This window comes from Ovis aries, chromosome 17, assembly GCF_016772045.2.
Source record: "Ovis aries strain OAR_USU_Benz2616 breed Rambouillet chromosome 17, ARS-UI_Ramb_v3.0, whole genome shotgun sequence".
Classification (NCBI taxonomy): domain Eukaryota; kingdom Metazoa; phylum Chordata; class Mammalia; order Artiodactyla; family Bovidae; genus Ovis; species Ovis aries.
This window is the reverse complement of record NC_056070.1, coordinates 25264788-25288425: the sequence shown is the minus strand read 5'-3', so window position 1 is coordinate 25288425 and position 23638 is coordinate 25264788. Positions and strand designations below refer to the sequence as shown.

General features: G+C 32.6%; 1 protein-coding gene across 2 annotated transcripts in view; it reads left to right on the top strand.

Annotated features, from left to right (window-relative positions):
- Positions 1 to 23638, top strand: part of PCDH10 (protocadherin 10) — a 45581-nt gene that overhangs the window by 4800 nt on the left and 17143 nt on the right. The window contains exons 2-4 of one of the 2 annotated variants that reach the window (XM_015101514.4): positions 303 to 361; positions 910 to 1016; positions 9207 to 9512. In XM_015101514.4, coding sequence (XP_014957000.3) covers positions 303 to 361; positions 910 to 1016; positions 9207 to 9512 — 472 coding nt within the window. Of the gene's footprint in view, positions 1 to 302; positions 362 to 909; positions 1017 to 9206; positions 15441 to 23638 lie in introns of those variants that run through there. The other variant, XM_060400658.1, reaches the window with a different exon arrangement.

Below are 23638 nucleotides of genomic sequence, written 5' to 3'. Positions count from 1 at the left end.
GTTATTAGCATTCTCTCCTTAAAACACACAGACACACACATACACACACACTTAAAATTGGCCTTTTATTTGTGTATTTTTTTAACCTTTACTGAAAATCTACATATGCAAAATCTGCATATCTTCTTGCCTTCACTAGCACTAGTCTTTATGAAAACTAGTCTGAGGTCTTAGAACAGCTTAGAAATTCCTTAAAAATGTACACAATTACTTAAGCTACAAATAGTTCCTAGCCTCAAAATCAGACTGTTAGTTAAACCCATAGCCTTCAAATGCTCTTGATTTATTTATTTTTTTTCTAGACTAAACACCAGCGAGCAGAGCTCAGCTATCTAGTTGACAGACCTCGCCGAGTTAACAGGTATGGACTCCTTTTTTTTCCCTAGCTTGGTATATAGACAAATTACGACCTACTAAAAGTAGGAATTAGGTATCTTATTCAATATAAAAAAAGAAAATGATAAAATATTTCCAATTAGGACAGGACATAAATATTGATTATATTAGGTTTTCTAGACAATAAATTAAAAAATATTGGTGTGTTTCTTTTATATACAACCACTGAGTATATTTGAATATTTTGTCAGTTTACACTCCTACACTGCTTCTGATAATCTTTCTAACTATTCCAGACATATACATATATATCTGTCCTATGAAAATGATATAAGCATATGCTTAGCTCCAATCATAGAATAATGATTGAACTTTACATGCCTTAAGGGCTCAAACTGACTGCTGATGCTCAGTGTTGGAGAGTTAGGCTTCAGGTTTTAAAAACTAGCTTTAAGCAGAAATCAAGAGCTATAAGCATCTGCAGCACCATAGGTGACCATGTGGTGGCAGAAGAATGTTTTCTGTGTTTTTTCAATCTTTTTTATTCTAATATTCACATTTTTGTACTTCTAGTTCTGCATTCCAGGAAGCCGACATAGTAAGCTCTAAGGACAGTGGTCATGGAGACAGTGAACAGGGAGATAGTGATCATGACGCCACCAACCGCGGCCAGTCAGCTGGTAAGTGTGATTAAAGGGCGATGCTGACTTTTATAGTGGATTTTTTAAAAATAAATCCTGAGAGCACGAAGTTTTAGGTAGTTTTTAGTGTTAGTAAACCTACAGAAAACTGGTGTCATCCTATGTTGACAGTTGTATACTCAAAGGGACTTGTAATACAGTCTAGTGTTCCTTTAGAGAATGAAAGTTAGAAATTCATTGTGGAATACGTGAGATCACGAAACTTTTCTTTTTTATGTCATGTTCTTTCCGGGAATTATATTGCATACAAAGGACATAGATTTCTCACCTGGTCCAGTCCCCAGTCTTCAGTCAATTAAGCTATTATTAGACTTGCTTATGGATGAAATAACAGAAGATGGATGAAATTGGTTGACCTGCACAAGGTCACAAGAGGATAAGTGGATGACTGGGAACCAAAATCCAAATTTTCTCATTTCCAGAGCAATGCATTTTACATATCACTGAATATTGAATGAGAGAAGGAATGGTGATTCAAAGTCATGAATAGATTGAAAGCAGGATTTCCAAAGCTGGATTCTTAGGCTTTGAGACATTAGTAAACATTTGATAATGTACATTTTCTGAAGCATTCCTCATATTTTCAACAGGATCCATGTTCAAAAGTTGATCTCTGGGTGTATTTGCATGTCAAGCTTGAAGGTATTCCCTGATGGGATTTACAATGTGATACATATTTTTTTACTTTGTTTTACTTTATTTTACTTTACTTTTTTCCTGTATACATGTCCCCTTTAAGTTTTATAGATCCTGATAACTCTAGTTGCTAATAATTAAAGAAGTCACTGAAAAGAAATAAAATATGTACCTTAAAATAATGAGAACAATTTCACAAGGTTTGGATTTTCTTTCTACTTTGCATTTCAACGATGAAGGATGCTTTTTGAATTTTTTTTTAAACTTTTTCTCTTTCAACTGAGTTTTGTGTTTATCTGACACATATAGCAATGCAAAGGCAAGCTGACTTGTGTCACTTCTAAAAAACGCCCATCTGTTTGGAGGTTCAACTTCATTCACTTGAGCTTTTAAGGTTTGTTTTGGTTAGTGATTAAGTCAAAGGGAGATGAGGTTCTCATTTTCAAGGTAACATTGATCCTCGAGAGCACCCGTCCCTTAACACACTCCATGGACCTCTGAAAGGTGTTGAGGCAGTGTGTCAAAGGGCAGTACCCGCCCCACCGTCGCCTGGCAGCCATGGTGGCTGCAGGCCTCTCTCTTGGCTCATGTGTGGTGTGTCTGAGGCTGCCTTGGCCTTGGGAAACGCAGGCAGGAGGAGGGGGAGAAAAGACTGCTCAAGGGTCTCTTTATATTGCTGCAAGTCATTAATATGCAGACCTAATGAGACTTGAGAACTGCCAAGAATCCCCGGAGGTCCCTGCCCCTTGCGGGCCTTCACGCTAAGTGAACAGAGCATCTATTTAGTGTCTGGGAACCTGACAACAAACCAGATCTTGCCAGAAGTTTATATTTGAGTACAAAGTCCCTTTCATTTTTGGCCTATATATGACATATGATTTATTGTTATCTTTTAAAAGGTGTACGTTTGGAATTGCTCATTCCTATTCTTTTTTCAGTTTCTTATTTCATAGTCAGCCTTTTAAAGCTTTTGAAACAAAATGTTTAACATAAAAAAAAAAAAAAAAGAAAATTCCCCGCTGCATGTTTCCTTGTGGGTGTATTTTATTCCTTTCCCACTCCCCCTTACTTCTTTTTTTTTTTTTTTTTTCTGTAGCACTCCAGTCTCAATGAACATTTCAATTAGTTTAGTTCCTCAGACATAATGAGCCATAATAACTTAACTGAAGAAAGAGAAAGAAATAAACATCTGCAAAAAGTGCTAAATTTGGAAGATGGATGGGAATATGTTCTTATCAATGTGCCTTCCCAGCGGCTCTTTTATTTCCCAAGCACTCAATGTTGCCATTTTGGTAGCATTACTTACAAATTATTTGAGATGTCAAAACATTTGAAAATGTTAAATGCTAAATTGTGTTTGGAAAACATGTTTAAAAGCAGGGTAGTTTTCATTTTTCTTATTAAAATGGCAAATTCTTTTTTTCTGTCTTTAGGTTTTTAACATGTGAGAATATTACAGAGTTAACAATCTGTGGATCTATTTCATTAGCATTTATAGGGTTGCCACAACATACTGGGCATAGTGATAGCTGTTTTTGAATTGTATTAACACACTTGTATTAAGAAATAATTACACATTTGTGTGCTGAATTGCAGTCAGATTTAATATATCTAGTTTCATTGTTAAAATGATTCTGCATTGTTTACCTTTTAAAATATAAAACCCTAAATGCAGAGAATTAAGATGCCTTTACTTAATGACTTTTTTCCAGTCCATTCTTTGTTGTGTACTATAAACTTCACACCAAGTAGCTAGAGTTAATTTCCTAAAAGTTAAGCCTATCTCAGGCACAGTTACATCTGCTTTATTTCCTTGTACAACCAGCTATTGATGATCTTCCAATTTCGCAATATTTAGAGAATATTCTTCATTACACATCTGTTTCCAGGGTTAGGATATGAAAAACTTTTGAGCTAATAAGCAAATCCCACTCAACTTTAGGTTTTAAAGGAGAAAGTTAGACTATCATGGAAAAACAACACTGAAAAGACACGAATTCTGAATTCTCTAGTTTAAACCTCATTTCATGTTACATAGTATACACTGTTTAGCTTAGTTCTTCACCTGTTTAAGCTTCCCAAGTCTTTATTTATTCCCACTTTCATTTTCCGTGTTAACATTAATTTGTATTTATTTATTTGGATATGGCTTCCGTTTATTCTTCTATGAACAGTTTTCTTTTTTGTTCTTTCTCCCTCTGCCCCACTTGCTTTTCTCCTCTCTAAGCCATTTGCAGTCACCAATTTTGTTCATAGAAGGGCTTTAAACACGGAGGCAGCTGCACAGAGAATCACATAAGCTTTTTCAGTTTTCCACTGCACCTGGCTCCATGTGTGGAATTCTTCGACTTGACCACTGGTCTGTGGCACTTTCTTTCTATAGCCTTGTCAAGGTGCTTTCCGTTTTTTTCAGTGCACTATTGATGTATCGGTTAGGTATGGCAGAAGTCCAAGGAGATGTGGTAAATGCTTGCATAAACCATCACAAGGGGAGAAACTGATTAATCACAGCTTAAATAGCCAAAAAAAAAAAAAGAAGAAGAAGAAAGAAAAAAAGCCAAAGTGAACTTAAAACTAGTATATGTTCAATTTTATAATACCATTAGATTAAAAGATAGATTTTTTTTGTCTGACTTAAATACTGATACAACATTTTTAGCTGTATAGTCTTAAACATTTTAGTATTATTGGAGGTAGATTTAAGGAGATCTGTTTAGCTGTAAGTAGTTGTTTCCCCTCGCCCATTTATTAAGTACTTACAATGTGCACACTAAGATTAAATTTGAATTTCTTTTTAATAATTGACCTTGTTAAAATGTATATTGAAAAAAACCCTCATAAGTTAATGTTACTTGTTATAGTTTACCTGAAAATTTTCAAATTTCTCTTCTAAATTTTTATTTTATTTAAAAGGCATGTTAGCTTCTAAAAGTGTTTATTTCTTAACTAATTATTATGAGACTTGTACATGACACATGGTCAAAACTTGACTATAAATTTAAAAAGTGATTTATATTGTCAGTGTCTTCATACTAGTAGAAAAACATATATCATGAAATAAATTAAGCCATTGTACTACTACTGCAATATCAATAAGAATTTTCGGCCTATCATAAAGTTAAAAGTTTCCCTTTCTCAACTCCAATAAGAATTTAGATATTGGCAGTTAGCTTCTGGCTTTATAAATAAGGTGAATTTATACCATAGTCTGAATAAGCAAAAGCTTTTTGCTCAGGTTTCTGGTGAAAATATGAGCTACAACTAGGTAATGCAGAGACATTTACAATTGAAAAAGATATAAGACAAATATTAACGTAAAATGAAGAAAAATATAAACATATTGAAATATGTTAGATAGAAAATTTTGATGTGCATGTTTTGATTTTTACATAGATGAATTATGTTGTAAAATCTCTGTTCCCGAACCAAACCAAAAACTACAGAAATTTTGGTGATTATTTTTAATATCTCTAATTTCTCCAGTGTTAAATAATTAAAAGAAGATTTACAATTTCATCAAAAATATGTGTGTTGATTTTTTAAACTAATTTATCATATTTGGGGAAAAATACATTTTTTGAAGGCTTGTTACATGAGAAAGGTCCATGTAATTTTATTGTATTGAATTCATCAGGAAACAGAACAAATTGACTATAATTACATTTTTTAAATCACAGTTTGTTCTCAGTGGTAATATCAAGGGATCAAGTTACTTGCTAGTATAAAAAGATGTATTTTAAAATTTGTCTAAATATATCTCTATATAACAGGCAGTCTATCACTTCAGCTGTCGTGCCATGTAGAACAGACCATTTCCAAGAAGTGGAAAAAAATAAATTGCAAATAAAATCTGTATGTTGAAATGTTTCTTTAGGAATGACCAAAACTTCATAACTCAGGTGTGGCCTGTAGTTTTCTGCTATACAAGTTTCACAGGTTCTGAAATAAGGACATTTGAATGAGAAAAATAAATGGTGTTGAAGTTATTTTCTCTTGGGCCTTCAACCTGAGATGTTAAAAATTTCCAAAAGCAGTGTGAAAGATAACGCATTTTTAAATGTCCCATGTACTGAAATACTTGGCATTCCGGTCCTTTGTGCAGGCATTGACCACCACAAAACTTAAACATGCCTCTGCTTGTCTGGTCATTAAAATAGTATACTTAATGGGGTCTGCTGCTGCTGCTGCTTCTGCTAAGTCGCTTCAGTGGTGTCCGACTCTGTGCGACCCCATAGACGGGGGCCCACTGTCTCTGGGATTCTCCAGGCAAGACACTGGAGTGGGTTGCCATTTCCTTCTCCAATGCATGAACTAGTGATAGATGAAAAAAGATAGAGTCATTTTCATCTTTCAGTGGCTCCCTAAGGTGAGGCCAGGTAATGGGCACAATTTATTTGGTTCTCAGACTATACATTTGAGACGAAAAAAAAATTTTTTTTCAATGAATATTTCTAAAACTTATTTGAAATTTACTGATATACATTTTATGTGATTAAAAAATTGTTTCTACATCTGATATTTTCCTCATGAGAAATTAGTACACTTGTTTTGTTGGTAAAACGTGTGAAACATATTCATGCACCAAGTGTGCCATCTTCCATCTCCTTGTAGTTACATAAAGCTGTGTTATCACTATGGGGATCCCACTTTAAAAGGAGTAGCTCATAAATTTATGAGGAACATTATGTACAAGTGTTGTTCCCCTTTCAGGCAGGTAACACTATTTATCCAAGAGAAAACTTTATCATATTTCTCACTTTTCTTGTTATGCACATGATAATTTTTTTGCACAGGTTTCAAGTCAGAGAACTTTATTTCATCATCTAAGGGAATTTTAACTAGTGTCTAATAAGGCAAAGAGGCAGAAAGCCATACACTTCAAGAGAAGAAATTTAGCACAATTGAATATCAACTAGCCATGAAAACAAGTTCTAATAAAAGTACCTTCTAACATCTCATAAAAGTACCTTCAAATATCTTAAAGATAATGCAGAGGCTAGATCATTAAAACTTTTCTGTGTGATTATCATATTCAGAATTATAAGAATCCTTGGGTACAGTGCTCAAAAAGATGTGAAATACTATTAATGGTCTCATGAGGTGTATTTGAAAGGGCTTTATTAGTTATGTGATGAAAAATTGTATTAATTCCAAATTTTGCATTAGTACACATCTTTATCAAGATCTGGTAATATAATTCTATCTTAATATTTGAATTTTTCCATCAACTTCAAATTTAATATGATATAAATTTATTTTTAAAATAATTGCCCATAATTGACTTTTAATGGTACCTCTATCTATCAAAAAGACCTTTTATTCCTTATCAGACTATAAATAGGGAGTGTTTAGAGTACAGTGAATCAAAATACAGATCTCTCTGATTCTATAGCTTCTAGTTACCTGCTGTGTCAGTGTGCATCAGGGATATTCTTCCCTTCCTCTTTTTTTTTTTTCTTCTAATACTTATCTCCTTATAGGAATAAGATAGCTTAACTTCCCTGGTGTCTAGAAAATAGTTGACCTGTTTTACTTGCTGATCTTAGTCTGATTCCTTATCCCAGCTTCAACTCACATTTATGTTCCTCAATAATGCACTGATCAGTAATTTAGTTCTGGGTTTATGCATGACAATTATCAATATATTATTATAATCGAAATCAGATTTAGCATTATACATGCTGCCGCTGTTCTGCTGTTTAGTCGCTAAATCATGTCAGATTCAGTGTGACCTCGTGCACTGTAGCCTGCCAGGCTCCTCTGCCCATAGGATTTCCCAGGCAAGAAAGCTGGAATGAGTTGCCACTTGCTTCTCCAGTAGATCTCAGTGCAAGGATCAAACTCCCCTCTCTTGCATCTCCTGGCTTGGCAGGCAGATTCTTTACCAATAAGCCACCTGGAAAGCCCCAGCATTATACACAGTTTAATTTAAAATTTAAAAAGTCATTATAATGTGAGATTAATATATGATAAGAAGTTTGGTGTTATATCTTTAAACAATTTACATAATTAATTGTTTTAAACTCCAGAATACTTGAGGATAATCTGGGGGCTTAGTAATTATGCAAAAATTATTTCTTTGTATTACATAAAGAGCTGTTAACATATGCATATAAAAAAGTAAATTATTGTGTGTCAGGATTTTACAAACTAAAACTTGCTCAAGAGCTCAAATCACTCATAATATTTATAGAAGAAACAATCAAGTGTTTTCATTACACTCTCTTGATTAAAAAAATAATCCATGGTTTTTTCACACCAGGCATTTCATGCATTTGAGAGTTTCTGACGTACAAAATAATCACTCTTTGGTTATTTCTAATTGATCCTATGTTTAAACATATTTAATAAATGCATTGCTCTGTCTAGAAACACACTAAAATGTGATTTTTGTTTGTGTGCTTATTTTTTTACATAATGCTAGTTATCAAATTGAATAACAGATAGTATTCTGTAGTGCCCCAAAATGCTATTTTGCTTAAGAGACTGAGTGAGCTTTCTTGGGTCATAAATATCATGTTTAGTATTCTTGTCAGTCTACAGGAGACAATGAAACTTGAAGATGTCATTTGAAATCTTGGTATTCTAGGATCAGTAAGCAAACATTTCTGTGTTGTCTGGGACAAGTGTTTTCCAATATAGAACAAGTAATAAGGTATTCGTCAATAGCGTCTGCAGCTGACTCACCTTGCACTTGGTTACCTTGGTTTCACTAATTACAGTCATTTGTTCTGGGCTTGTCTAAGTGGTAAATGATAAGCAGTTTGTAGTAATATGGACTACAAGAGTGTCACTGAAAAATAACTTGTAGGAAGTCATTTTCTAAGAATCTAGAAAAGCATGCTCTTGGCCACTCTTATTTTATTCTTATCATTTATTGGTGTATTGATATGTATGCCCTGTTTCTGTTGAATTTCACTTTTTATTTCATGTCTAGATCTTATTGTCTAAATATCATCACTCGCGCTTCCCATATTTCTTCCATTTTTGTCTCTAAGGAAAAAAATATGACTTATCATCATTAGAAATTACAGGTAATGAAGGCTTTCCACTTGGGTTTTATTTTTTCTGTTACGAATTTCAGAGATTTTCTTTTTTTTAATATTCATTCTCACTATTTTCTAATTATTTAAATAATTTCGAGTCAATATTTTCCCTCAACATCCTGACCAGTTCAGAAACATCTATCTCAAAACCCTGTTTGCCAAGAGTCCTACCCTCTACAAAATAATATAAAGCGATTTGGGGCTCCTGTCAGGTTAACACAAGAAAAATCTGTTAAGATACCTTTACCCATTACTCTTTACATTGCCTGTAATTTTTCACTTCTAAGCAGGAAGATTCCCTGGAGGAGGGTATGGCAGCCCACTCCAGTATTCTTGCCTGGAGGCTCTCACGGACAGAGGAGCCTGGTGGGCTACAATTCATAGGGTCACAAGGAGTCAGACATGACTGAGCGGCTGAGCACAGACACAAGCAGCTGGTCGTGTTGATAAAGTCTCCATTCGTAGCTTCTCTGTTTTCTGCTCACAGGTATGGATCTCTTCTCCAACTGCACCGAGGAATGTAAAGCACTTGGCCACTCAGATCGGTGCTGGATGCCCTCCTTTGTCCCTTCTGATGGACGCCAGGCTGCTGATTATCGTAGCAATCTGCATGTTCCTGGCATGGACTCTGTTCCAGACACTGAAGTGTTTGAAACTCCAGAAGCCCAGCCTGGGGCGGAGAGGTCCTTCTCCACCTTCGGCAAAGAGAAGGCCCTTCACAGCACCCTGGAGAGGAAAGAGCTGGATGGACTGCTGTCTAATACACGAGCGCCTTACAAACCACCATATTTGAGTAAGTATTACATAAAAGGCTGTATCAAAGTCTTCCCTTTCAGGAAATAAAGTTCAACATGCCCTTCTTCTTAGTAAAAATAGAATTCAGGTTGCTTTCAAAAACAAAGATAAAAGTGACTCCAGGATGCAGGCAGCACTTTACAATACAAAAACGAATATACTTAACTGGAAGACAGGTTCCTGGGTTAGTATATTAAATCAAACATAACTTCTGATGTTGTTGAAAACATTTTTCAAATGATCTTCATATTTCCTTTGAGTATTGCTCACCTGTTTACTTGATTTCCATGTGTTTTGAAGGGCTTATGTAAGGTGCAAAAATGTCTCAACACAATTCACAGAGAAATTTTGTTTTCTTGTTGATACCAGCATTATTGCTTAGTCATCCTTTTCCCATAAAGACATTAAACATGTTAGGCTAAGTTCAGAATACACTGCAGCCATCAGTTTGATAATTTTGCGTAGTTTAGTAATATGTTGGCATGGATTCAAGTCACTTATCACAATCAGAGGAACTACATGATGAAAGCATATCAATACAGCAATATTATTCATTTATTTACAACAATAGGTTCTTCTTCTAATATTGAGACTTTGATAATTGTACTCAGCTCTTTCGATTTGGGGACCCTAGTCTCTAAGTGGATTATTTTATACAATCAGCTGAAAAACAAATGCTTTAGGATTATTTATTATATTTTATTTGAGGGTCTTGGTAAGGAAATTATTCCATTTATTCTCTGCTGTAAAGGAATCTTTACTTTTTAGTTAATGGTTAAATACCACTGATGATTCAATATTTTGATCAAACCACATCAACTAATATTTGATAAGAATGGAAATTATAAAAACTTAATCAAAAAATGATTTTTATCTTGTACAGCAAATCCAATGTACACGTCATTTTCGTACTTTCATCTTCCAGTGCAAAAAATAAAAATAATGTTACTATAAATTAGAAACAAAAATGAGCCACTGCAGATATATCATTTCTTTTATGACTTATGAAGTGGGATGAAAAAATACTTATATGAAAGAAAATACCAGAAGAATTTAGCCCTTTTATGTAAATATGAAAGTCATGGATTAAATACAAGGAGGATAAGGATATGACTACAACTCTAGATATTGATAATGAGTTATTATCTTATTATTAAAAATGTGAATCTGCCATTGAATACATGCATTCTGATAGCAACAATGATCAAATTGTGTATTTAGAAGGATTGCATTCAGTTTTTCAAATTACTTGGGAATGATATCGTATATTAGCATTTCAGAATCAAATAATTATACCTCTCTATGAATTATTGATATTTGTTTTGCTTCATTTTATAAAGTTATGAAATATGAGAGCACAAATATTTAAAGAAGGTATTTTGTTGAACTATCTAACAAAATATCTTATAGATGTAATTTGGATGCTAAAGTCCTAATGTTTAACTTACACATCCGCATACACTATGATTTAAAGGAGCTTAAAATCAAATTTTAATAAATAAGGACTATGATTCACTCTTTGCCGCTCAAACTAAATTTTGGATTTAAAATTTTACTTACCAAAGTTTTCCAAATTTAAAACCACATATTCTCACTAGTGTTTATCTTAAAGTAAGAATATACACTATAGAAATATATTACCAGTAATGTCAAGGCAAAAATTCAAAGTGTATATGATTCAGAGTAATTCAAATGTGTGTTTCTAAATAAATATACAATATTTTCTGTTAGCATATATTACCTGGTAATTCTACATTAAATATAGTGAGAAATCACTTCACCCTCTTTAACTCTTAGTGAATACCAACCTTGATGAAGCTTCATTTACATTATAGAACTGAAATTTTGAACATCTATAAAAGTCTTTCTCTACTGACTAGTTCTTCTTTTTATTTTTAAAAATCATGGTAACATTTTTTGTTGATAAAAATTTTAATGCTGCATATATTATAATGCCAATGTCTCTACTTTAGGAGTCTAGTATTTTCACTTAGATCCTTGATTTCAGGGATTATGAAATGTGTTATCAGTTATATGTACTGCTAGAAATCAAAGAATGCATGTATTATTTTACAAAGAAAATTACGATTTTTTTTGCATATTTTCCAGACGTGTTTTATAATCAATTAATTTTGAGTAGCAATTTATGTCTTCTGGTTTAGTCAGCTCAGCTCACATTGCTCAAAATTTAGGATTTGAGGTAAAGTGTGACCAGGATGAAAACGCAGCAGAAAATTAGCTATTTTGCTGTTTTTATTTATACTCTCCTCAGTTCTTCATATAACTTTAGTCATATCTGAACTTTTTTTAACTTCCAGTGTTTAATGTCATCTTAGACACACAGTTATCTTTAAAATTACCTTGTGCCTCTGACTTAATAAGCGTAGTCAATTTTATGTTTAATCTAACTATACAAACTATATCAGAACCATCCATTCTCGAGTATTTTGTCCCCAAATTCACATAGTGGTAGCTGTTAATATGTCTATCATTTATCACCAGAAATGAAAATATTCTCATCTTCTAAATTGAAAAACACGTCCCTTATGTTACTAAAGAAACTAAAAATTAGCACTAAATACCTTTATTAAAATCAGAGTGTTTAAATAATTCTTGAGAAAGCAGTTTTACTTTTGCTAAACATACATTTAGTTTTTAAATGAACATAATGTACATTTTTATGTTAAAAAATGTAGCTGTATATTTAGTTACTTACGTGAAGCCCGAAAAAACACCCTTATGAGGCTAGTACCATCACTTAGAAATGATCCCAGGGAAATGGTGATATGCTTAATAATACAAATGAAGTCATTGTCTGCACCCAAGAACTTTCCATTTCTACACCTCTGATTGCTAGAGTTAAAATTAAAAATTGGAGGAAAACAACTTTTACACAAAAGTGTGTATATACATGTTTTAAAAATATACTTTGTGTTTCTAAATAACTACCTTTATTCAATTTTATTTCTTCCTTTTTCAATGTATAAGAAGAGATCCAAGAAGAGTATATACAATGCACTTAATGAAATATAACTTACTTTTTTTAACCAGGAGTAATTTTGAACTTATCTGTTAATACTTAACATCATTAGTCATGAGCACTTTACGACCATGCCGTCTCTTACTTGTATTATGTTGTAGATTTCTAATACTCTAGTAAGGATCAAAGGAATACACTGAAAGATTGAGAAAATAAATTTAAACATGGTCATACAGTGTTTAGATTTTATTTTAAAATGTTAGTAAATTTTAGCTTAGCTTTACCTTTAATTTTTACTAGAATAATAAATAAAATATAACCAACTTTTAATAAAAGTTAATAATTGTCTCAACACTTGCTAAAATGAAATAAAAATATTCTCTGGAGTTTAAAATTCCTTATATTCTTTCATATGGAATTCAATAATTTCTTTAAAACTATAAATGTTATTTAAAAGTAACATGTGTTCCAAGTGACATGATAAGTTAAACATAAAGCAATCTAGCTAGTCCAAGCAAATAAGGAACATAAAAATAATTTAAGTTCAAGAATATAACTAGTAAAAGTTATATCATTAATGTAGTTTAGAAAATCCCAATATTTAAAATAGTATATTTAATACTGGGGACTTCCCTGGTGGCTCAGGCCGTTGAGTCTGCCTGCAGTGCATGAGACCCAGGTTCGATCCCTGGGTTGGGAAAATCCCCTGGAGAAAGAAATGGCAACCCACTTCAGTATTCTTGACTGGAGAATACCCATGGACAGAGGAGCCTCAGTTCAGTTCAGTTCAGTCGCTTAGTCCTGTCGGACTCTGCAACCCCATGGACTGCAACACTCCAGGCTTCCCTGTCCATCACTAACTCCTGGAGTTTACTCAAACTCATGTTCATTGAGTCGGTGATGCCATCAACCATCTGATCCTCTGTTGTCCACTTCTCCTCCCACTTTCAATCTTTCCCAGCATCAGGGTCTTTTCAAATGAGTCATAGGAGCCTGGCAGGCTACAAAGAGAAGTCGCAAAGAGTCGGACACGACTGAATGACTTCACTTTCATTTAACATTATTTTTGTAATCTTTCTTGCTCATGATTTTGGCTTCACATTTTGAGCATTATCTCTTCAGAATTTTTTTTTGTCTGGAAGCAAGTATATCTTTCAGTTTAAATCAGCCTAAACAATACAGTACTAAAGATATAAAGATTTGTGTTTTGGAAACCTGTTGATTTCTTGTCAAAAACATAATCGTTCCCTAAGAACTGAAGACAATTATAAGATAAATGACTAATGAAGTTTCATCTAAAATGTATTTGTGAAATATTTCTTTTATTTGTTTAAGGAATCATACAAAATAAATTATATTGAATAGAGTGAAAAAGCCTACATTGATATGATTTTTTTAAAATCCTAAATCCATGAAATTTTCTACAGTTCTAGGACTGTAGGAAACCATCTATTGAAAAGTGTTGCAATTGATTCTGTTTTCATATCAAATAACATTTATAGTGGTCCAGGCGTGTCAATAAATTACTCTAGCTGTCTCCTGACCTAACTTTGTTTTTGCCTACTTTGGAGCCCTTTTGAAATTTCAACCCTAATGATATATAACATTAGTGTTAAGAAAAGATGTCAGAATTTGGAAACATTGCATTTAAAATACTGCTGCCACTTTAACTTAGACTTTTCATTGGTGACCATCATTTTAGGAAAAATTCTTTTTTATATCTATATTATTTCTACCTAGAACTTGTTAAAATTGTAGAGTATATTTTGTTGAGTCCCACCTTTTCCAATCCTTTCATTATTTCAGTCTGCCCTCTAAGTGTTGAAGTCAAGATTGTGTAGGAGCATATATAGAATTCAAAATAAAATGACTTTTCTTAGCACTACAGATTACCCTTATATCCATGTATGGTGTTTTCTTTGGGATTTGTATATTCCTCTAATGTCATAAACATAGCATCACTTTACCAAATATTAAATTCCACAAAAGGTATTTTTATATGTGGCCTTTTTAACATTTTTGTTTTTTAGGTCCATACATTACTAAATGAATGGACATCTTTTTTCAATATTTTTTTCCTTTTTTTAAAATGGATGTGTTTTTCTGTTCACTTTTTCTACAAGTTGTACTGCTTTTTTTAAAAAAATATCCTATTTCTGAGATTTTTGTTCTCTCACTAATCTTCATAAAAATACATCTAGATTTGTGAGCCTAACTAATTTATTACTTTTTTTAGTTTATCTCTTTGTGACAAACCTCTGGTCTTTGAATCACACCGGTCTTTCTATTTTTCCATTAAATTCTTTTATTTTGTAATTATAAATTAATCTCTCAAAGTCAAAACCGTTTACTGACTCAACTCTGTGAGCAGGAAACGTATGACAACTCAAGATCAGAAGAAATCTGACCCTAGTTCATATTCTCTATATATCTACTGTTAGAATTCAATGTTCACTGAATTTTACAATATTACACTGTTTTGAAAAATGGTAATCTATTCACAATTCATATCATTATTCCAGTTAACTGATGCAGCAGCTGACTGGAACCTTCCTATACTCTAGATAAGTGAGATGTTATAAGATTATGTTGTTTCTTCTCCTTTAGTTGTTGAGTAATGATCTTCTGTAACTAATATGATTTAAAGTGATAGATGCAAAAATCTTCTGAGGTGCAGATATGAAACAGAGCAGTTCATTTTAAATCTATACATCTGGCAATTTCTATGGACAATTTTCATTTTACTTATTTAGACAGCAGTGCTTCTCTTACAATATGTCATTTAAAAATGTGTGCCTTTGGGTGAAACTAGTTAGTAGCCGATACTTTCTTGGCATATTTAGACTCATTATGCAACTATACATATTATAAGTGCAAAGTAATTATGTGATGGGAAATGAATTAATGGATGAATAAGTGTTATTAAAGTAACCAAATTTTCTTTAATGCTGTCATCGTATTTTAATTTACACACACGTCTACACAGTTTTGATATCTCTTGGAGAAGGAAATGGCAACCCATTCCAGTAATCTTGCCTGGAAAATCCCATAGACAGAGGAGCCTGGCAGGCTACAGTCCATGAGGACACAACAGAGTCAGACACGACTGAGCAACTAAACAACAGCTACACACAGTTTTGATATCCTAGGCAAATTATCTGGTAGCTCGGCGGTAAAGAATCTGCCTGACAATGCACAAGATGGGGGTTAGATCCCTGGGTTGGGAAGATCCCCTGGAGAAGGAAATGGTAACCCACTCCAGTATTCTTGCCTGGGAAATCCCATGGACAGAGAAGCTTGGTGGGTCACAGTTCATGGGGTCACAAAAGATTTGGATACAATTTAGCGACTGAACAACAACAGGCAACTCTCTTTATTCAATTAATAAAACATGTTTTAAATTGCTTATATTTCTCTCTAAATAGTGTCTGTAAGCTTTTATGAGGGAAGACAGAGTTTGAACTCATTCAAAATACTGAAATACACCTAACAAAAGTGTTTTGTGAAATATGATGTTTTTTTAATACCTTAAGATTTTAAATTTCTTTTGATTTATTTGAAGAATTGAATTCATATCCTAAGGAAGAAATATGTTTGTTTTTATTCCTTAACTCTCTTAGAATTTTAATTGCTCCCCATTCTGTCTGTAAAACAATACTTTACGTTTTACTTACTAGCAACTTTCGCACATAAGCTCTCATCTTTCACATTTTTTAAAGCTAGTATATGTTCCTTTCTTTGCTCTGTTACAGTCACTTATTTTTCTTACTTAGTTCCCAGGTAGGAGGTGTTTATTTGTGTGTTATTAATTATATTTTTCAATTCATTGATACATGGTTAAATAAAATATTGATGGTCATACAGAAGAGACAATTAATAAAACTAATTTATATATTTATTCAAAGTTTTACACTGATTAGTGATTCTTTATCTAGATAAAACCGTTCTTTTTGTGCACACTTTGCATTTTATTGAATTAACATTTAGCATATTAATATTATTTATATACCTCATTTTATATTACAGATCATTTTCATTCTTTTTCTTATTTTGTACATTGGAAGTAAATCCATATAAGCATTTGTCCATCACATGAGCCTAACAAAGGAAGATTATCAGTTAAAATATAAATAGAATTATCAATCAAAAGGAATATCTACTTGGGAATTTTTCCTGCCTCATCATTCTGAAGATCATGGGTCAAAATTTAAATGCATTAATTTATAAAGATATTGTATATAAGTCTGGAATTTACAACTTCAATTGCTTATAAATATCATTAAACATTGTTCAATACTCAATGTGCCAGACTTTTTTTGAGTGAGTCTGCGTCTTCTGAAATCCTTTTAATAGGAATTAGATAGCATCGTTTAGACAATGTAGTTTAGAAACTATTTTGGACCATAAGGTTCATTGTTCAAGATTAGATAATACTACTGAGTCAAGACTAAACGCAGCATAATGTGGATCCACTTAATGCTTCCCAAATAACATTAATAATAATAATCTTGGAAGTTTTATATTAAAGTCCAATAAGATTCCCTAATTACTGCACTAATGATTTCTAATAACCTACATCAGTTTAGGTGGGGACAGTATAGAAGATTTGAAAGATTCAACCCCAAAATGTAATCACATACAAAATGACATGAATAAAAACAAGTCGTAAGGTATAAAATTTACAGGAAAAAAATCAGGTCTTTATTTCTTATTCTTTGATACAATACATAACTTTATACATTATATCTAGGCACTTAACTTCTAGGCACTTCTTTCTCCTAGAGATAGATTATTTTTAACTGTAGGGATTAAAAGATTATATGTGAACTTTATTTTAATACAAGTTTTATAACCTTTACTTTAAAGTGCTATCTAAATCATCAAGCATAGCTTTTAAGTCATTGAGTTCAACAAGTGATTATAAATACATCTTCTGTGTCCTATCTTCATGATTCTGTTGTATGGATACAGTTATGCATATACGTATCCCATAAAGAAGCATTATATTTTTAATTTAAGTTTAATTTTTAATTGTATCTATCAGTTTCCAGAGAAAGAATAAACAAGGATTATGCTTAAGATAAGAGTAAATTTATTTAACTAACTGCTACTTCATTACCAGAAGCCGTTTAACATGATAGCGTAGTGCTTTTTGAGGAACAGATGAGTGATACAATCAAGTTTGGTTGTTCCTTTATTTTTTTTAAACTACTAGTTGTACTTTGAAGACCAGTTCATATTATATCATGTAGCGAAATTAACCATGACTCTGTAGAGAAAATTGATGTCTATATTATAAGGAAGACATTATTTTTACTGCTTATAAAAATGTTGTAATCAGTAGGGCTTTTTTTCTTTTTTAATGTTGATGTCGACTAGAATCCCACACAAGATTCCAATATCACTTGTGTTGGATGTTTAACTGCATGTTTTACACAAAGTAGAAAATTGACATTAGTTTGTCATCAAATATTCCAAGATTCATATATATGCCAGGAACTATGTTTCAGCTGAAATTTGGATAATTACTGTATTATTCCATAAAAAGAGTATTTGTAAATGTTTTTGTCAGAAATTTCCAAAATAAGTGTTTTGAAAGATAAGAAAAACTTAAGCCTAGAAGTAATACATAAAATAAACTCAATATCAAATGTATATTTCCTGGGTTATATTGTTAATCATCCTGGGTAAAGAAACTTCTCTCATACCTAACAAAACACTGTTGGGCTTTGTCTCAAAGGGCAGCGTATGGTAGGAAGTTTTTGAGTCAAAAATGGCAACAGTAGATAAAGTATACATAGCAAGATGTCTTGATGATGTACACTTGATGGTGTATTTAAGATAAAATACTTCTCATGTAGGTTTAATTGAAATGGTGGTAGGTCCTCAGATAAGAATGTTATAGTTTGACAGTTGCTATCCATTTATTTTTAGAAATATGTAGAAAACCTGAAGATTGACCTATAGAATTATTGTACTTTACATCTTTAATAAAGCTGATGCCAGAACTAGTCCCCTTGCTAGTGACTAGTAATATGGCTTTAAGTTTTAGTTACCATAGAACTGTTCATCAGACAATTGCACCGGAGATCATGAACCTAGATCTGTCCTGGGGGAATATATATTGGTTCTTGACTTAATTCAGTCATTTTGATAAGAACAATGGTAACAGAGAACAATATTATGTAGAACCCATACACTCTACCAAGTTATGTTTTTAAACGTTTGAACTGATGGATAATTTCAAGCTTATTCAAAAAAGAGACTAGTTTACTAAACTCTCCACATTCTCCAGCTTAAAGAATTACCAATTCTCGGCCAAATTTGTTTCATCCAAAAGCTAATATACTTCTCTTCATTCAGATTTTGTAAAACAAATCCAGAAACCCTACTGTTTAATCCATAACTATTTCAGCAGGTTTATTAAAGTTTAGCATAACCACAAGAATACTCTCTCTCCTTAAAAATTTTCTTGCTATTGTTCATTGTCTGGTCATTGTTCAAACTTCTATAATTTTCTCATAACTCTTATTTGCATTTATAATTAATTTTATTCATGATTAAAGTCAAGTTTGTTGATGGAAACCCATCTTTATTTTAAAACTTTAATTAATATTTGATATTTATATTGGACAGACACGGCATGCACATCACACCCATATAGAAAAGTACAAAAATCACAAATGGATAACTCAAGAAGTTTTCAGAAAGGGAGCACACCTGTGTCACCTGGAAGCACATTAACTGAGTACTGACTCTAGTAGCCAGAACATCACTAGCATCTTAAAAAGTCCACCATTCTGTCCCCTTTCAGTCACTACCACTCATGGGGTTACCTAGCCAAAGATTAGTTTTTGTCCTGGGCTCTAGCCAAAGATTAATTTTTCTAGTTATAAAATTTTATATAGTTTAAATAAATAGTGCAGTATACTTAAGTTAACTAGAATATAATAGCTGGTTATTCTCTCTGATAACAGGGAAAGCAAATATAGCTAAAATATATCAGTGTGTAAGCTAAATAGACAATTTACTTAGGGTATATTCTCCTTGGATATTTCTCTTACTATCTTCGGAGTTCTTACCACATCTAATATTTTTAAAGTCCTTGATATATCTCGTTATATCTTCTTATTGAAACATAATCTTTTGTTAACTTTGCAGTGTTTTACAGAAATAAATATTTAAATATGTTGACTTGAATACCAGATTATAATAACAAAGTAGAAAAATTGAAATGTCTCTGTTTCACATTTCTTTGAGTCTCAATTAGAAGATCGTGGCAAATTGGAGACCAAGATGCTTAAAGGAGATTCTGAATAAAGTAAAAAGATTAACATTTTGGAAAATAGCATATCTGAAGAGAGTCTAAAAGGTTTGAAGAACTACAAATTGAGAAGAAAAGGGGATCGGTAACAAAGCAAATGTTAAGTGTTTAAACAAATATGACACAGATAAGATAGCGATCAGTTAATCTGTGTTTATTGAAAGCAGAAGAGAAAAAAAATGGATCTATATTGAAACCTGAGAGATTTAAATGACATGTTATGATAAATATCCTGACGCTGACATTGGTATTTGCTCCTGAGAGATATGGAAACACATTACCTAGAAAGCTTTACAAACTACAAACGTACGCATATGCCGACTGTGATTTGGTGCAATAGCACTTTCTAGTCCTGTGATGTGTTCCCGCAGAATGCTTTTCTAACACTGGGCCTAGTAGAAAGGAGTGAGGGCATGAGGCTCAATTTTACTAGGGGAGAAAAGAAAGGCAGTTGAGAAAGCCTTGTGCTTTTATATGTTTCCTTCCTTTCCTGTTTCTACGTAGATGACTTCTACTTTGGAATTTTAGAAGCGAAATATTTGGTTTCTTAAATCCTTTTTTTCCCCTATCACACCTGGAATTGCAATGAATGATTAAATGTCTAGGAACAGAAATTAAGAAATCATAGTTTTAGAAGGAAACTTTGGAAAATAATGCAGAATCTGAGTATGAAGATGTCTAGTATATTTTACGTATGTGCAATAAATACCATTGAGTTTGTCTATTAAATGTATGTATTATGACTTAAAGATTTAAGACTTCATATTATATAATAATATTTTTTTAAAATAACCCATGGCTATAGATTTCAAATATATGAAGATATTTTAAATCTCTTACTTCATCAAATATTGATCTTTTCTTCACTGAGTTGGCTTGTTTCTCTTATAATAAGAATTTTCTACGTTAGGTTATTATATTTTCCTCTGTTGAGCAATTTTAAGGAAAACCCTTGGTGTTAGTTACTATGAAGTGGGTCACAAATAAAATGAAACAGCCAGCATTAGTGATTCAAGATCAAGTTGCCTACTCTCCTTAAACCTAGTAGTGATATATGCTTTCTTAATTATTTTGGAAGATATAGCACACAGGCTATATATGATCATTATATCTTGGGTTGATTATTTTGGAGAGTAAATTAAAATGTAGAATTAGCATGGTAATGTGGAGACATGAATTCATTACACACTTAAGAAAGGAAAAATAAAGGAGAATTGTGTTAGCTAAACATTAATGCTAGATTTAATAATAGTAGCAGCTACTACTGAATGCCTGTTTAATATAGGCATGAGAAGATGAAATAAGGTGATAGTTATTCTCATCAGTCAAGGGTGATAAAATAAGCTGTATAAATTTCAGGTTATAGTACATAATTTTAAAATTATTTTAAAATATTTCATGATTATATAAATCCACTCAGTTTTATATAGGTAAAGGGAGTTTAGCATTAGACAATGTAGCAATGACTTTTTTTGGTAAAATGGAGTGAATTTTAACTCCTTTGAACTTGAATTAAGCTGAAGATTTGAGAAATATACATTTTAAAATTATGAAATGATGCAAAGAGAATTATTTCTCCATTATAACAAAATATTGACTATTTAAATGTTACTGGGAAAAGTATACATTTTTAAATGCAGGTTTACTTTAGAATTGGTTTTAGGAAAATACTTGACGTTGAATAATTTCATTTTCATCTCGTACTTAAAACTGAGCCCGAAATCTAGAAACTCCATCCTGGAGAACTTAAATTATTTTGAGTTTGGAGGAATTTTGTAGGAATGTTTGTAGGAATTTTTCATAGAAATTGTGATTTCTAAATGCTCATAAAAAGTGTGCTAAGGTATCTAGTTTTAGGGAATATTGCCTTCACTTTAAACAAAAACATTTAATGTAGTTTACAAAGGGCATATTCTATTGCTTTGAAATTCATTTTAAATCTATGTCTTTTAAAAAATCTTTTAAAGTTTTTCATATTTCAACTACTTTCCAATTCTGAGGGGTAGACATCCATAGGTCCTTTTGTTTGTAATACTGTTCTTTAATGCCACGGCCATTTAAAACTGTAAAAAGGTTTTTAACCAGCTGTTTTACACAGGTCTTCCCAAACAGTGTGACCCACATTCAGGAAAACTTACTGTTGAAGACCTACTGTATTGTGGGCATGGTGGTCTTCAGTTTTGTTTGCCCTAGATCTAGATGATATGAATGTTCTGAAGACTGGCCAAATATGAAGATGATTTTGGCTCGTGAACTCATCAGAGTGATGTGAAAATAGGATCGATATCATAATTTAAAATATGTAGTAACTGAATCAACTGAAGTACTCCTGGAAGATATCCAGGGGAAAATATTATGAGAACTCTGGTTGAAAAATGTGTAAAGGGCATCCGATCAGCTTTATTACTGGTGATCACAGTCTTGGGCATCCTCACTCTGTCAGGACACTATGTCTCATGCACAGATCAAAAAACTGAGTTTGGATCATCTCAGTGACATTTACTCTGGCCGGTGTTAGAAACATGCAACAGCATTTTTAATTATTGATATCCTTCCACTCCGTACCTCATAATACCTCATACAAACCTTCTTTGAAATAATTTTGAAAAAATGAATGAACCAATCTCAGGCATACTACAATGCCAATGAAAAGTTTTCTTCTTTCTTTATGAAGCTGTTCACTTAGTTGAACTGTGGTGTCCTTGTTGTTGTTGTTTAGTTGCTAAATTGTGGCTGACTCTTTTGTGACTCCATGGACTCTAACCCACCAAACTCCTCTGTCCGTGGGATTTCCCAGGCAAGGATGCTGGAGTGGGTTACTGTTTCTTTCTCCAGGGGATCTTCCCGACCCAGGTATAGAACCTGTGTCTTCTGCATTGGAAGGTGGATTATTTACCCCTGAGCCTCCAGGAAAGCCTGTGGTGTCCTTAGTAAGTACTTTAAAAATACTATAGTCATTATTTTCAGGACAGGGTTTTCTAAGCATCACTAATTTTATTCATTTGACTATGTGATAGTTTGGAATGGTTAATTTCACAAGACATCATTCTCTGATTTTGTTCTCAAAGTATGCATATATTTCCTTTGGACCCTTAGCTTTCTACAAAATTACAAGAGTGGATCTTTATTCTGATCCTCATGTCAAAGAAGTGAGGTGTGCTTAATAGCTCCAGTTAGAGAGCCAGTCTGCCAAGGTTCACATACTGACCCAGTCTGTTACTAGCTGTGTGACCTCTGTAATTTCTTTAACCTTCCTGGAACTCATTTTCCTCATCTGTGACATAGATCCTTAAAAGCTCATTGTGGAGATTAAATTATTTAACATATTAAAGCAGTGAGTGCCCGGCCCAAAGGAAGCACTCATTAAGTGTTCAAGGCAACCATATATTCAGTTAAAATTGGGACAATGACATCAGCCTGAGTATGGAGAAAATTTAAATTCTGGGTTTAAATAGAACTAATTATGCTTTCTTTTACTCCCAGAGAAAAATCAGACTCCAAATGTTCTTTTCATGATATATCACTATTTTACATCTGCAGTATATATTCTTTCACATAATACATATGCTTTAAAAGTACAGTATGACTATTTTTCTTTTTCATCTGTGAAACCAATGAAATGCGTAGAAGGGAACCAAAGGCATAATGCACAGCAAATACTAAAGTTTATTTGTTTCATAATGATGTTAGTCACAAAGCATGGTTATAACTTTTAACACTTCATATTCTCATTATTTTACTTAACTTCTGCATTTCCAGTGAGTGAAGATATTGATTATGTACAATAAACAGTAAAAATAATCTGACAAAGAATACTCTT